At 41.2% G+C, this 16,407-nt stretch overlaps 1 protein-coding gene across 4 annotated transcripts in view; it reads left to right on the top strand.

Annotated features, from left to right (window-relative positions):
* The first annotated feature begins 6 nt into the window (after positions 1-6).
* HOOK3 (hook microtubule tethering protein 3) overlaps positions 7-16,407 on the top strand; it is an 88,732-nt gene continuing 72,331 nt past the window's right edge. For all 4 annotated transcript variants that reach the window (XM_057419377.1, XM_057419380.1, XM_057419379.1 and 1 more), the window contains exons 1-2: positions 7-75; positions 14,106-14,191. In XM_057419377.1, the coding sequence (XP_057275360.1) occupies positions 19-75; positions 14,106-14,191 (143 nt within the window). In that variant the 5' untranslated portion in view covers positions 7-18. The remainder of the gene's footprint in view (positions 76-14,105; positions 14,192-16,407) is intronic.

Genomic DNA, 16,407 nt, shown 5'->3' on the forward strand with positions numbered 1-16,407 from the left:
CTTCGGCTGCATCACGCCATGTTCAACGTGGAGAGCCTGGAGCGGGCCGAGCTTGGGGAGAGCCTCCTCACCTGGGTGAGTGCCGCGGCCGCCGGGCCCCCGCCCGAGCTGGGCCTATGGGAGGGACACGGCTCCGTCCGTCGCCCTCCCTTCCCGGTCCTGTCTCCCGCGCCTGGCCTCGTGCCGCGGTCCTGCTCCGGCGGGAGAGGACGGCCTCGCCCCGCCTCCCTGGCCCGGACCGCGCCCTGGCGCTCGGGCCAGCTCCAGCCCGCCCGGGGTCGGCGGAGCTCTGGCGGACCCGCCCCGCCTCATCCGTCCGTGCTGAGGGTGTGAGGGGCTGCCCGGGGCAGCGGGACGGGCTCTGCCGCCGCCGCGGCCGCCTTGGCTCTGCCGCCGCATCGAGGGAACAAAGAAACCCACGCCCCGCGGCGCCGCGACCGGCACGGCTGGGGGGCCGGGGCCTGCGGCAGAGCGGCGGAGGGTAAGCGCACGTAGGTGCGTCCCCCACCACCCCCGTCGTGCGCCCTGGCGCAGCCCTCTGCTCTGATCCCCCAACCGTGCCCTGGTGTGGCTCCGGTGTGTCAGTGCCGCGTTTCTCTAACCTGCCTGCTGCGCTCGACAGGCTTGCTTACCAGAAACTTTCTTTTGTGTGTTGCTTTCCCGTTATTTTTAAGTAGTGCTCGAGCCTCAAGAGACAAAATTCACCTGTGAAGATAATATACTATCAACCTAAGAGTTGTCCTTTTCGATTTTAATGTTCGGAGCCTGGTCCATAAACATCTTGAGGTTGTGCTGTCAGTGTTTACAGAGCTGTCAAAATGGAAGCTGGCTTTGCAGCTGCTTTGCAATTTGAGCAATGAATGTAACATAACCGTGAAACTTGTAGTGCTATAGTAGCTGGTCTATTGGTATGACTTGATTTGGTTTGGGGACTGTTTGGTGGTGTTTTCTTTCTCCTTCCATGAGCAGAGTTGTCAAGAAAATATCCAGTATATAAAATTCTGGGGAACAACTGATTGCTGAAGAGAAATGGAGATTTTGTCTTTTAGACAAAAAAGCTTAGTCTGTGCAAGGCCAGAGCTGGCTAAAGCTATGATGGTAATCAGTAAGTTACTGGGGAACGACAGATTAGGTTTCTCTGTGAAAGTCACAAGGGGATGAGTAAGGGAAATTCAGTGATTGCTAGAGGTGAGCAGGACTTTGGAAACTGTTGAAGGTGGAGGTTTTTGGGGAGAGTGTGCTCCAGTGCCTCATACAGGTCTGGAGTAAGTAGCCCAGTTTCCTTCACATTTCTGCCAGCCTTTGCACATTTGTTGCAGTTGGCCGCTTGTCCTGCTTTTAGTTTCATATACTTTCTTTTTCAGGTGTTGGCAATGAAAGTTACCTTACTGACAGAATTCAAGAGGAAGTTGATGTGTGTGAATCCTGGCAAAGAAAGGCTGAGAGGCCCAGTGCTAGGAGAAAGAGAAAGGCTTACTGGTGGGGGTGGGGAAGTGATGGGGGTAGATCTGTATGCTGCTAGTTTCCATGTGCTTTTGCTCTAGTTGTCTTAGTTATGCTTTTCTTGTGCTCTCTGGCTGTTGTGCCAATGGGGGAAGAATAAGCTTGCCTAGCAAGTAGTTACAGTCCCCAGGCATTCCTAGCTCCTTGGATTTCCAAGTAACCAACAGATTAGCTCTTTCTTTTGTGGTGAGACAGTAAGCTGCTGCAGAATGAAAGAGATGGAATTTTCTTTTGTATAGTATTGGCCTGTGACTAGAGTGATTTGAACTGTTGATCTTACCCACCAATTGCAGGTTGGACAAAATTGTCAATGACTTGAGAATTCTTTATTGAACTACAACAACTGTACAGAACTCTGTGTTAAGTCTGACAAGAAATTTAAAAATATTCCAATATTCTGTTACTTAAGTATGCCATTCAGGTTTGGTTTTGAGGGGTTAATATTTCAATAAAGTTTCATTTTAGAACTTTGTGAGGTTTAGGTGATTGCTAGCCAGCAAGGGAAATCACAAAATGCATCCAGAAGGCAGTGGCTACTTCACTGGTCCCCAGAAGAATTCTTTTTACAGCCCACTGTAGTACAAAGCAGTGGTTTATATATGTTCAAAAGGATAATTTTATCAAGTTTTCAAATGTGGTGGAAGTTGGATTAGTGTTGCTGGAAAATAGGAGTCTCCAGTTCTTGTTTGTGGAGATGAAGAGAACAAGTTTATCTACATGAAGTCTGTTCAGTGTTAGTGAAGATCTCCACTGATTTTCTTGCATTAAGCAACGTCAGCAAAGCAGTGGAAAGAACTAGTGATTTTTTGTTTTGTTTTTTCCCTGCCAAGTTTGAGGTTGGTAGTTGAGGCAGTTGATCTGTTGAGTAGCAAACTTTGTTGTTACCCTTGAAAATCATTTGCATTTTCTTAGAAAAGCTAAACCATTGAAAAAAAAAATTACATTGATGCTAAAAGTTGTGCTGGAAAAGTAGACATAAAAATAGAAAGCTTAGAGAGAGAAATCACAGCAACAGAAAAAGTCTTGTGGTGCTGGCCATATGTAAAAGTTATTACTCAGTCATATGGTGATGTTTGAGCAGTAGTTAGTATTTATAATCTTCAGTCCTGAAACTGTACCTGTCAAGTGGAGTCTTGTCCTGTCTGCTGTAATGGTCCATGGGGATCCCTTTGCATTTCTAACCTTTACAAACCTACAGATACTGACCTAATCAAGAAACTAGCTGTGTCTTTTTTTTTTTTTTAATCAGAAATATTAGAAAATATTTCTTAAATAGCATTAGAATTAGTCAATGTGCTTCTTAGGTGAATCTGTGGAGTTACTGGTTATTTTTACAATTTCAGTATATCTCTGTGAGTGTGACTTTGAAACAGACTCAGTAAAAGAATGAAGAAAGGTAGTTTCAGTTTATTCCAGGATACATGGAACTTGCAAAAGAGACAGTGAAGTTTTTTAGTCCTCAGTGAAACTGTAAGAATAAGATGCCTTTTTGCCTAGCTTTCTCTGGTCTCATAATGATTCTTGGTAAACCGTTCATGTAGATGGAAGCAGAGAGCTACCTTGATTGCAGTTTACGCATACCTGGGATGGACAGTCTTTTCCATTATTCCAGAGAAGCTGTCTATTCTTAAGAACTGGTTTAACCTCCCAGGTTGCTTGCTTCATATTCATATGGAAGTACTTGAACTGGTTTCTCTGTGGTGTAAGTAGGGTAGATAAGGCTTTCTGCAAATCTGAGAACCTGTTCAGCTTAAACTGAATGTTTGCTTGGGTGGATGCAGGGTGCAATGAAACTGTTCTTCCCTCTGCAAACTCATTATTTTAATGAATGAGAATATCCCTCAAGCCTTTTACCTTGCATTCCTATTCTGGTGTCTTTAAGCTGGGGCATGTTGCTTACCTATGAATATGTTCTGTTTTATTCTTTAGTAATTTCACCAACACTCCATTTTTGGTGTTACGCTGCAGTTTGGGGGTTTAATTCTCAGGTTTTTTACCTGTATGAGAACATTATCAAATGTGCTCCTAAATAATTTTTGTTCAGGATTTTAAACAGCTGGGAGACCTTTTGCTTCCTACCGCTTCAGCCCTGACCATGATGTTATTTTGAGGCAGCCAGGGTAGTGGCAGCTCAAGGGAAACTTAGTGAAGGACTGGAGCCCAGTTACTGACATCTCAAAGTTGGTATTCATACTTTAGCAAGGTTTGTAGCCTACTGTAATTGCAGAACTGTTACTCTACCAGAAATCTCCCAGAAACCTCTCCGAGACTGTTCTAGGCACTGTGGTGTAGCTATCCAAACTGCACTGCAGCCAAAGCAGTTTAGAAAAATGTGGCTGTGAGGTAAACCTGCAATGATATTAAAATTGTTTCAGTGTATCAAATACAGATTCACACCATCTTTCTGTTTAAAATTTATGACTCATCCAGATACAAACACGCAGATTATATTTTTTTTATTATTACTTCTATGTAGTGTCAGGAATGCATTTAACTTGGATACATCACCAAGTCATTTCGTAAAACGGAGAGCTGACAAATGTGCGTGTGGCAGTTAAGCTTTAGTACGTCTGTAGCTGAAATCAGTGTTATGGTTACAGCAACACTGTATGCTATGTAATCTGTGAAATTTTCTTCAACGTAGAGCTAAAATGTGATGCTCAAGAGCTGAAAAAGGTTGCTTAGCATTGGTGTGTAAACAGCAGGATTCCTCAAAGAGGTCACTGCTGGCTGGCTATACATGGTAGATTGCTATGGAGATGTCATGAACTTTCATTCATTATGATAAGTGTCTCTTATTTTGCCAGGTACTGCCTCTGCCAAGCTGCATCTTGCCTGTTTTCTTTCTCTTCCAACCCTCAAGGCCAAATATAGTTTCTGTGGTAGACATATTGCAACTTTTAGAAGTGAGAATTTTGTAAACATGTACAAGGCTGTTTTTTCGGCACCCTCCATTTTAAAAGCACTCTGGCCATTTACGTGGCTTTTCTCGTTTTTGGCTGAAAAATCTTCTCAGTACACAGTGTATCTCTGTAGTGGCTTGTCCCAAACTGGAATGATTTGCATGTGTTATTTGAGATACACAGACCATGTGAGCAAGTGCTGCTTGTAAGTGCTTTCTTTGTAGGCACCCTCGTTGGAGAGAATAAAATCTCCTGGCATTTACTAGGAAAGCTGTATTTTCCTTTACGGTCCAATTACCTCCTTTTTAGAGTAAGTTGTCTTGATTTATATGCATTTATGGTTTTAAGTACACTTCTGGTTTCTTTTACATGCCCTTGGAGCATGTAGGAGACTCGCTAAGCCTGTTTAAATTCTTTCCTCGTTCAATCCTTGATCACTGACCACGAAGTTGTAGGGTTTCATTTTCTTCTGATGATATCATCACATCACCATCGCTTACCTCTTGAAGAAAACATCCAGTTTCAGGACTCGTTGATTATGCTGGTGATGACAGCAGATCATGAAGATAGTTCTGTTTAAATGTGTTTCACTTCAGACAGACAGGGGAAAAACACTGAGCTTGCCAGCATGGTGCATGGATTGAGGTATCTGGCAGACCACAGCCCCTGTATGTGCTGCATTTATTGGCAAAGCAGTAGGTTGAGCAACCATTTCTACTTTTAATGATCACTCACTAAGATGGTAAAGAATTTGTTGCTCCATCCTTTAGGTGTAGTTGTCTAAGAGAGTGATACTCTGAATTTATCGTCACAGCACACAGCATTGTTCGGGTTGGAAGGCGCCTTAAAGATCATCTAGTTCCAACCCCCCCTGCCATGGGCAGAGACACCTTCTACTAGACCAGATTGCTCAAAGCCTCATCCAGCCTGGCTTTGAACACTGCCAGGAAAGGGGCAGCCACAGCTTCTCTGGGCAACCTGTGTCAGTGTCCCACCATCCGCATAGTAAAGAGTTTCTTCCTAATGTCTAATATAGATCTACCTTCTTTCATCCACTAGCTGGGGTGCCTAGCACTATTATTAGATTATAGGATTTTTTTTGACCTATTGCTGAGAGGTCAAGCAGTGGTAGAAGTACTTCTTTTAAATATTTTATTGTAGAACAAGTGATATGAGGCTGATAATGTATGAATGTGATAATTAAAGATAATAAGGTACAGTTTGTATTCTCCCTCACCCCCTTCTTTTAAGTCACAACTAGGAAGGAAAGCTGAACACAGAATTTGGAGGTGCAGGCATTTTTCTTCATATATGTGTTTTGACACCGTGTTAATTTTCATTCTTTGGGGCCTTGTCCCAAATTCTGCCTTCTAAAAATTTGTTTTTATCTGAAGTGATGCTCTATAGCAGTGGTACATTTATAACAATTGCTAGTTCACTGAACAAAAACCAGTTAGTTGTGATTCAGTGTGTGCTCAATTTCAGCTCCTAGTTCTGCCCCCTCATTTCTGGGGGGGAGATTGCAAGATGTTGCTTGGAGAAGAAACAGGTTTTGCTGCTAGGAACTGTGGCCCTGAAACAGTATAAAGGAAACAACGGTTCTCTTAGCTTGTTAATCTGAAGGTGGGAGGTGAGGATCGAAACCTGTTTCTGTCTTCTTTTTGAAATAGTTACATTTATTTCAAAGAGGTGAAGTCAAATTGTGAATTGTGAACAACTGTTTTTGTTTTTCTTATTGTGAAGCCATTTTGTTGAGGCTCTTGAACTGGAAGATAATATTCTGACATTCTGTTCTTCTCCCCAGCCATCAGAAGTCTTTGCTGCAATGTGTTTGACTTCTGTAGAGCTATTGCAGACTTTCAAGTTGTGGAGCAGGTGGGGGAGAGAAGAGGGGCCCAAGAATTAATTGCACTTGCTACCGTCTGCCTTCTTGGCTGAACTGAGGGTTCTCAAGTACTGTGATAGTTTAGAAAGACTTAACTAACTTAGGTTTGCCTTCAGCTTCAGAGCCTAAGTTTGGGGTTGCTTAATCAATATAATTTGCAAGTTCTAATAATTAATAAAAAAAATACAAAAAAATTGAAACAAACCAAGCAAAACAAAACCAGCCTGTCTAAAAAACCAAAACAACACAAAACCCAAGCCAATGAGGTTGTTTGCCATGCAGCAACTTACACTGTATAAGGTTAAGGCAGAAACATGTGTGTGTAAAAGAGGGTAAGAGGGTAGTAAGTAATGTCCTCCTTGTGGCTTTTGGCTGCCAACAGCCTGGTGGGTCCTGCCACGCAGGAAAGGGAAAAGGATTAACTCCTTCCCTAGCTGGCTGGTTGTAGTGGTTTCCTGCCCTGCAGAGTACGCATGTGCCGTTTTTCTGCCTGCCTGCCTTTGCCATATATGACTTAGTCATTCCTAAGAGTTACTTAGTGCTTCTCAGTTGGGTCAATGAACAAGAGGCAATATGGAAAGGAGAAGAGTTTTGGTGGAGGAAGAAGCTCTCTAAGGTTAAAGGCAGGGGATGGAAGGTGGGAAATCCAGCCAGCATTCTTCTCCTGCATGTGGCAGGCAAGAACTTCTGAATGAATACAAAGCTGGAGCTGTGTTTCAGTGGACTAGCTGGGGCCACGAAGGGATGGCCGCTTTTCAAAGGGGACATGCAGGAAGTGGTTTTGGAGTGGTGCATGTGATGGAGCAAGTATTGCACAAAAAGATGCATTAAATATGATGATGATGTGCTTCAGCCCTAGAATTAGTAGGGCTCTTTCATGCCTTTTAGCTGCAAGCTTCTTTGCAAGTGTGTATTACAATGGAAGTGTCATGCTTTGTGTCTTCTCTGGAAGTCCTGTTGAGTGTTCAGAGCAAAATTTCTCAGGGTAGTCAAGTTTAGATACTTAATCTAACCAGCAAGTGGGTTCACTACACACATGATGAATGTTTGAGGGGCATTAGATCTGGAAAGAAGCATTCATATTTTATTCATTGCAGAGTTGCCAAGTATTAAATGGGCTGTAGCCTTTCCTACATTCCTGCATTACATAAGATAAACCTTTGGGTGAACTTGTTTGCCATTGCAGCAAGGTATCCACTGTTTTATTTTAGGATAGGAGCAAGTAGAAACAAGTTTGTGTTTAAGTGCAGCAGAGATAATGGCTGTTTCACCAATTCTACTGCCCCTTTGGGGATTAGGAAAATTAAAAATGCTTTAAATAATTTAATCATGATTTGCCTGATTTTATTTTATGGACAGTGTCAAAAAGATGGCAGCCCATTCTGTGGTGTCTCCTGCCTTTCTTAAGGAATCATGGAATTTGGTGAGCTTCTCAAAAGCCTTGTTCTGCATACTTCCATAGTTTCCATGAAGTTCAGGAAAATGTTTGCTGAAGTATAAATCTTGGGAATGGAGATGACTTGAACTGCAAGAAATGCAGTGTGCTGTGCATCTGTGTTACCAGTTCCAGAATCTGCTACATCTGAAATTTGTTAGTCTGGTGAAAACTTAAGGCCAACTCTCTTTGAATCCTATCTTGTAGTTACTGAGTTTTACTCCTGTGATTTTGTGAAAGACTATGTTTCCACACCACTGATCAGAAAGTTTGTGCAGATGATATTTCAGTAGAACTTAGTGCTCTTGGATTCATCTTCTGTGCCTTTGAGGGAGACTTCTTTATTTTACCTGTCAACAGAGACAGTACTTTTCATCTAAATTGTAGCTTCAACAGGGTGGAGTTCTGGGTTTTAAATAGCTACACCCCCCCCCCCCTTCCCTCCAGTATTTTGCAAGGGGAAAGCTGCCATCTATGTTCACTTTTTTTGGTTTTGTTTATGTAATTTTTGAAATCTGTATAAATTTGGACTGCTAATATGCAAAGTTTTTCTGGATAACCGCTAGCTAAGAGGTTAACAGACGTGACTGCCTTGTATCATCAAATAGAAGCTATGCCTTGCTGCCTGTCCTTTGTCTTAGTATGGATCAATTTAAGCACATTTGCCTGGTGTTGTTCAGGTTTCTAGTAGCCTACCAGTCTTCGTTAAGGATAAAAAGAATTTTGCTCTTGTTCATTGAGCACTTCTGCTATTTGTATTTAACAGCTACTTTGAGAGTACAGTTCCATTATCTTCCCTTGGTGAAACTTCATGCATCCCAGTTCTGTGGGTTGTATTATCATCTAGGCTTCTGTAAGTCAGAGTGCGGAAGATGGAAGATACCCTGCACTTCCTGTGTCTAATGTGACATCACTTTAATTACGCTTTTTTGTCAACTCTGGGTAGTAGAGATGGAAATTTTTGCACTCTGGTCATCAGAGGAAGCCAGTGGCTCACCTCCTGTAAACTCTGCCATTAGTGTTTTCTTCCATGAGAAGATGTTTCTAGCCTTAAGAGGCACATCTGGGGGGTTTCTAAAATGCATTGGTGCTTTGTAGAGTGAAAAAACTTTAAAGTTGTCCAGAAGCACAGAATCTGGTTATAGGATAGGAATCCTAATTCTCCTTGTAACAGATGTGGCTCGATACAAGAATTTGGCATCTGAGGAAGAACAGCTTTCTGTATCACATAATTAACCTACCATCCTGAAAAAAAAATAATGGTCTGGTTTCATCCAGGACTGATGCAGGGGGAAATCTCTTCTAGTGGGATTTTTGTGTATCTCCTAGGTAATATTCTGTGAACGTATGAAGACAGAAGTGTCCAACCCGCCTTAATCTCTGCCACTTTCAACTGTTCTTGGATAACAGCTTGAGTAGTGATTAACATCTAGCACAGTGAAGCTGGTTCATTTCTTGTTTATACTCCTTTTAGCCGCTTCTTCATCTTAGCTGTGTGATCTGTTTCACACAGTGATGGTGATGCAGTATTTTAGGCTCTCTATATGGCACCTAGCTGCAAGCTTGCCAAGTCAGTTCCAGAAATGTAGGGTGTTGTGGTTTAAACCCAGTCAGGTAACTCGTTCACTCACCTCCGCCCCTTTCGTGCCCTCCCCCTGCTCCCGGAGGGACGGAAAGGAGAGTCAAAAAGAATGCAACTCCCACGGGTTGAGATAAGAACAGTTTAGTAACTAAGGTATAACACAAATCACTTACTGCTACCACCAATGATAATAATGATAAAGGAAATAACAAGGGAAGAGAATACAACACCTCAGCACCAGCTGACCAATAACTCGCCCCCCAAGCCCGACCAAGCACCGACCGATACCTCCTCCAACCCTGCAGTCTCCCAGCCCTTCCGGCTAACTCCCAGTTACCTCCTGGGCATGACATGCTGTGGTACGGAATACCTCTTTGGTCAGTTTGGGTCAGGTGTCCTGTCTCTGCATCCTCCTGGCTTCCCCTCCTCCCTGGCAGAGCATGAGGCTCACAAAGTCCTTGGCCAAACCAAAACATTACTATCAGTTCTGTTCCCAGGCCGAAAATCAAAACACTGCACTGCACCAGCTACCAAGAAGGGGAAAAATGACTGCTACTGCTGAACCCAGGACATAGGGAAATAATAGGTAAATAATTATAAAGGATCATTTATAGGTTAGAGAGTACTTTGCTCTAATAAACAACTAATGGGAAGCTGGGAATTACCTTTGTTGTGTTTGCGCATAAGATAACCAGTCACACTGTTTTATCTGCTAAGAAGCTCTAATAAAGATTTTGGGTATTATTACAAAGAATACATAAAATGTCTGATATTCAACTACAAGAGCAATAAAAAACAAGCTATATATATAATCACTATACAAAGAGCAGGTCTTTCATTGGCTTTTAGTGTTGAGAAGGGAAAGGTGCTGGAGAGCTTTGTCTTTGGCAGGGGAGGTGGTTGGATGTTTGGTGGTGGTGTGGGGTGGTTTTTGTTTGGTTTTTTTTTTCATTTGGTTGCTTTGGGTTTTGTTAGTTTTTGTTGTTTTGTTTTCCTGCAGCTTCATGGGATGCTAGATTTTCTGTCATTCTTGTGGTCTTTCTCTGGACCCTCTACAACAGGTCCATGTCTTTCCTGTGCTCAGGACACTAAAACTGCACAAAGTACTGCAGGTGGGTGTCACAAGAGCAGAGTGAAGGGGTAAGATCACCTCCATTGACCTGCTGGTCACAATCCTTTTGATGCAGCCCAGCATATGGTTGGTTTTCTGGGCTGTGAGTGCACACTGCTGAGTCATGTCTAGCTTTTCATCTACCAGTACCCCCAAGTCCTTCTCCGCAGGGCTGCTCTCAATTCCTTCATCCCTAGCCTGTATTTGACCTGTATTTGTTCCCATCCCAGGTGCAGGCCCTTGCACTTGGTGTTGTTGAACCTCATGGAGTTCACATGAGCCCACTTCTAAAGCTTGACTAGGTCCCTCTGAATGGGCTACGATCACTCAGGCATGATGTAAAGGCTTCATACTGTGGTACAAAAAGGAAAAAGAAAAAAAAGAATAGAGGGGAACTGCAAGTAATTTACAGCTTTGGGAACTAACAATGGGGGCCATATTGCAAACACTTGAGAATTAGGAGCAGTTGCAGCAGGATGAGAGAGAAGTCTTCCAGGAGGAAACACATCACAATGCACAGAACGAGCAGTGTTTTAACAGCTGTTACTAGCTGTTACTAGCTGTTTAGAAGAACACACAGAAAAATACTTGTTTCGTTGTCTCCATAGCTGGGCTCTGCTTCTGCGTTGCTACATTCTTATCATTCTTCTGCCTTCTGGAAAATGAACTGTATTGTTTCTTAGAGTGGTTTAGCATTTTGTAGAACTATATGAGAATGGTATAGGAGTTTCACTTTGACATAAATACAGAAAAAAATTTATTTTTTTTTTTTAAAGAAGGAAGTTTGTTACTTTCTGTGAAGGATATGAAAATGATATGGTTCCTTTGTTTTGAGAGCTGAATAAATGTTTTGTGTCATGAGTTTGACACCTTAATTGAAATATTATGCTGTGTATTCCTTTTCTGGGCAAGTGAAGACATTACAAAATTTAAACGTATGTGAAGAAACAAGTTGTATAGCTAGTTTTAGTCTTTGTTCCTGTTCTTTGACATCTACCTATGAAAACCATTATTGTCCTTAAGGGCAATCTTGCGTGTGTGAATGTGGAGAAAAGAAGACTTAGTCTGATTACCTGAGTCTCAGTGACAGATTTGACTTTTTGTGTATAAAATATTGGGGAAGTATGGTGATAAAATTAGGTACAAAACAGCAGAGATGAATCCTGTTTTTCTGTATTGTGGAAATAGGCTTAACAACCTTTCATTTTCTGTCAGTGCAGTTGTATCTCCTACATATACTTTGATTTAGTCCAGGAGGTGTTTCACGTATCAAGATGCAAAATTAATTTTAAAACCTGCAAACTAGCACTCTGTATAAAAACCTCATTGATGATGGTATTGCTTATTTGAGAAGAGCATTTCACTTTGCCCACTTTTGAAAAATCATAATGGTATTAGTTGTTACTTGACTTTTTGATCTGACTGTTGTGCAGCAAAGTGATTTAAATTTTCATTATTTAAAGGTGCAATATGCAAAATTAGAAACAAATTTTCATTGTCAGTGCTTGAGAATTTTATCCTTATAGCATCTTGAACTTCCTCAATGATGACCATCCATGATGTCATTGCAGCTTTCTTGTTACAAAGTAGTATTTCTTGTTTAATGTATTACTGAGTTTGTGGATTCAGACTCGGAATTGTCTCTGTATTCCATCAACAGTATTGCCACAGTTCAGTCTCTAGGTAAACTTCAGTGTCTGCCAAAATAGCAATTTGATGTTATATCCTTTTATGTGGTGCTTTTCATGTGTGGCCTTGTTTTTTAATTCCCCCATCCAGCCACCGAACCTGATTTTCACCTAGTGTCTCTGCAGTGCGTGATGCCTTCTTGATTCTCTGGAGAAGAAGCAAGGAGCTGTGTTTTCTGGGTAGCTCAGACCAAGCTATAGGAAAATATACTGAATCAGAAGTGGAGAAGTTGCTCTGTTTTGTATGCCACATAGTAATTTGTTCTCGTACTCTTGGAGCATGGACATCGTTCATGACAGTTGAAATTGTTGACAGCATGTTTACTGTTGAACTTCATCAGCAAACATCATCTGAGAGCTTGTTTTTGGGGGGCTCTTCATAGACGTCATTGCTGTTTTTTCCCCAACAGAATGCTAGGTTTTTTCTTCCAGAGTAAAGGGAAGAAAGGAACATAGACCTAGGTGCTTGTTCTCCAAATTAATGTTAAATGGCATTGTTAGCTTTCTTACGTGACATTCGGTTATAGACTTTCATATTTCTCTAAAATCAGCAGGTATTATGAGAATCTGGATATTGTGCTCTTGATTTTTTTGAGAGCCTTCTCCTCCAAAAAGGGCTTACAAAGTTTCCCACTGTCACATGAATTGTCTTTTATTGCACAATACATATCTACAGGGCATTTATTGCAAAATGGCTCGGACCAACTTTAGTGTTTCAAATGCCACTGAAGCATGGTTTTACACTATGTTCGGAAAGAAATGGTTGATATCTAACATTTATGTAGCCTGAAGCTGCAAGTTCTCTTTTAGGCTTTCTTTTCTCTGCTGCATAAGAGTAGTGCTTCCTACAAATAAGCCCTGGCTTTCCCAATGTGTCTGCAAATACCCTTCAAATGACATGTCATCAAAACTATTTTCACAAAATTGATCTTTTAAAATCCTTTAAAAATAATGTTCATTAAAAGTAAATAATGAAATACCTTAGACCAGTTGAAAAGATTGTGCTGAAGCAGGAAGGCTTTTTTCCCCACATCAAGGAAGGACAGAAAAAAATAACTTTGCCTTGTATATTTGTACATTTGTTGATATGGTAGGGGGAGGGTTTCTGGTAGATACACACATGGAAATCGAGTTGATGAACAGAAATCTGACAAGAATTGTGTGTATTAGTGGTTTGTTTTTTTTTTTTTTTCTTAAAGATTATTCTTGCTCCTGTGTTAACTAGTAATATTACAGAGTCCTCAGAAAGTTAACCTTAGTGTGTTCAATGTGCAGTCTACGGGGAGGAATTTGTTATAAACTAACTCTAGTTACAAGTAATTCTGCCATCAAATGGCTTGGTCCTGTGGTCCTTACCATTCTCCTTCAGAATAACAGCATTTTTGATTCCTAGCTTCCATCTGAAAACCAGAGGCTTGCCATTATGTAGACCTTACTGTTTTTTACTGTGTTAATAGAACACCTTGAAATATTCATAGCACTAGAAGCGCTTAGACCTGTTAGGGTTTAGCAGCATTCTGCTCTTCTTTTACAGCTGGTAGTAGGGAATAGTTAAGTTTGGAGAGTGTGTGTCTCTCTGCGTTTGATCTTCTAGTTGTGGGGAGCCTATTAGAGTTTCAAGTTACTTCTAAAAGCTGAGCTTCTTATGTATGTTCATTGAGAAAGTGTACTTGAATATATGCTCTTAGAAGTGTTTGAATGAGAGAACAGAAGTGATTTTCCAAATTAGAAAATGCTTTGGAGAATATGTTTTGGAGAATGTACTGCTGTTATTTGTAGCAAAATTCACAAGTTTGTGAAAACAAATATGCTAAGCCCTCTCAATAGTGCATTTTTTTGATTGCTATTAAATATAAAACTTCTTAATTCCTAACATGTACACTAAATGTGGAGGCACTTGATAGCATTTTTAAAATTATTTTTATTATGTTTTTTTTAACTATTGAAAATCTTTTGTCACTGACGTAGAAGATGATAACCTTTTCCTTTCTCCTACAGATCCAGACATTTAATGTAGAGGCACCATGCCAGACCGTGGAAGATTTAACGAATGGGGTTGTGATGGCCCAGGTTCTTCAAAAAATGTAAGATATTGTTTGTTTAATGAATTAAATACACAGGGGGCTTTATCTATAATTTTTTCTGTATTTAAGTGCATTTTGGTTTAAACTTAGTATTCCGTAAAGATGTGGCTTTTTCTATGCTTAGACACTACTTTAATCTGGAACATGACTGGTATGATTTTTTTCTCTATAGTTTTCAGATAACTATATTAAATGCAAAAAAAAAAAAGGTTTTATGGAGGTATTTATTCAAGTGTGAGCTTATTGGAAAGTAAGGTTGAATAAAACTAAGCTTACAAATTTGAACTTTTTTGAAAAGTTGGAACCAGTGCAAGGTAAGGTATTGGCTCTGATCACTGTTTGAAACTGCAGTCAGTGTATCAGTAATGTTAGAATTAGTTTCATGCAGTAAGACTTCTTTGGTAAACAGAATGGAACTGTCAAATTCAGTTGCTTGCAAAGACATTACATTCTTGAAAATAAATGAAGGAATAATAGCTGTCAGACTAGGTAATGTTTTTGTTCTTTTGAACTTTAAGATCAAATAGGAAAAAATGCATTAGTTCAACATCTCAGTATAATCTAGGATGTTTCTGGGGACTACAGATATGCGCCTCAAATTAACTGTGTGCAGAATTACCTATTACCACATAAACACAGCTTCTTGTCATTCATTAGAAACTTAAGTAGCATTTACCAAAGTCAGCAGTCCAAACTGGGCATGCCGATTTCTGCAGACCTATTAAAAAAGCCTAAACAACATGAAGTTTTCCTGTGTAATTTGTTGAAAGTGAAGACTGGACATGTACAGAATAGATACGAACAGCTTTCTGTTAGAGTTATTCTGGTTTGCATCAAAGAATTGTGGAATAGTTAAGGTTGAAAAGCACCTTTGGAGTGTTTGATTCAACTCACCTGCTCAAAGCAGAGTCTGCCAGATCAAGTGTCCCCAGGATTGTGTCCAGTCAGATCCTGAGTATGTGGAAGGATGGAGACTTCACAGCCTTTTGTGGCTACCTGTTCCAATACTAATTACCATCACAGTTTTAAAACAAAACCAAAAACCACCACCACAACCCACCATGTCCCCCACCCCCTAAGAAAAAAAAAGCTGGAGGCATGTTTTTCTTTAGATTCAGTTAGGCCTTCTGCTTCTTGGGGCCTTCTGCCTCTTTTTTGTTCACTGAACACCACTGAGAGGGTTATGTAAGGGTATAAAGAAGAAGGGGGACTTTCATGTATTTATATACAGGATTGGCAAGATCTACTGAGCCTTCTCCAGGCTGAACAGACACAGCTTGCTCAGCTTCACCTTGTATGACAGATGCTCTAGCCTGTTAGTCATCTTAATTGTCCCTCCATGAGCTTCCTTGTATGTCTAGGTCTCCCCCATACTGGGGAGCAGCATTTCAGATTTCGTCTCACCAGAGCTGAGTTAGAATCATAGAATAGTTGAGTTCTGTCTCACCTCACTTGGCCTGCTGGCAATGCTCTTTCCAATGCAGTCCAGGATGTGGTTAGCCTTCTTTGCCACAAGGCACTTCACTGGAATGTGTTCAGCATGGTTTATACCAAGCTTTTCTCTGCAAAGCTGCTTTCCCGCCAGTTGGCCCGCAGTATATGCTGGTTCAGGGAACTTGCGCTTACTTTTACTGAAATGTGTAACGTTCATGGGCTGTCAGCCCACTTCTCCAGCCTGTCAGGGTTTTTCCAAATAGCAGTACAAGTATCAGGTATATCAAAGACTCCTTCCAGTTTTGTATTATCTGAAAACTTGCACTCTGTTCCATCATCTAGGTCACAATCAAAGATGTTTAATAGTATTAAGCCTTTGGGTATGCTGCTGGTGTACTGGACTTTATGTTGTTTCTTGTAACCCTTTGAGCCTGGCAGTTCAGCCATTCGCTCACAGTTCACCCGTTCACTTCATTCACTTTGAGCCTGGCAGTTCAGCCCACCTCACTGTCCACTTAAGCAGGCTATGCTTCATCAGTTTGTCCATGATGATGTTATCCTGACCAGGTGGTCTGTATCTGGCACCTAGAACTATGTAATTTATGTTGGTTTGCCATCCTGACCATAATGTCTCAGCTGGTTCATCATCTGTCCCAAGGCAGAGCACATGTATTCCTGCTGTTGTCTCACTTGAAAGCGTCTCCTGGTCACTACCTTCCCAGCTTGTTCTTTCTAAAGAGCCTGTGTTCATTCATGGCAGCAGCCTTGTCATGTACACCATC

Source organism: Pezoporus wallicus, unplaced genomic scaffold, assembly GCF_028554395.1.
Source record: "Pezoporus wallicus isolate ANWC-B61680 ecotype Strahan unplaced genomic scaffold, APGP_CSIRO_Pwel_v1 contig_7344, whole genome shotgun sequence".
NCBI lineage: Eukaryota > Metazoa > Chordata > Aves > Psittaciformes > Psittacidae > Pezoporus > Pezoporus wallicus.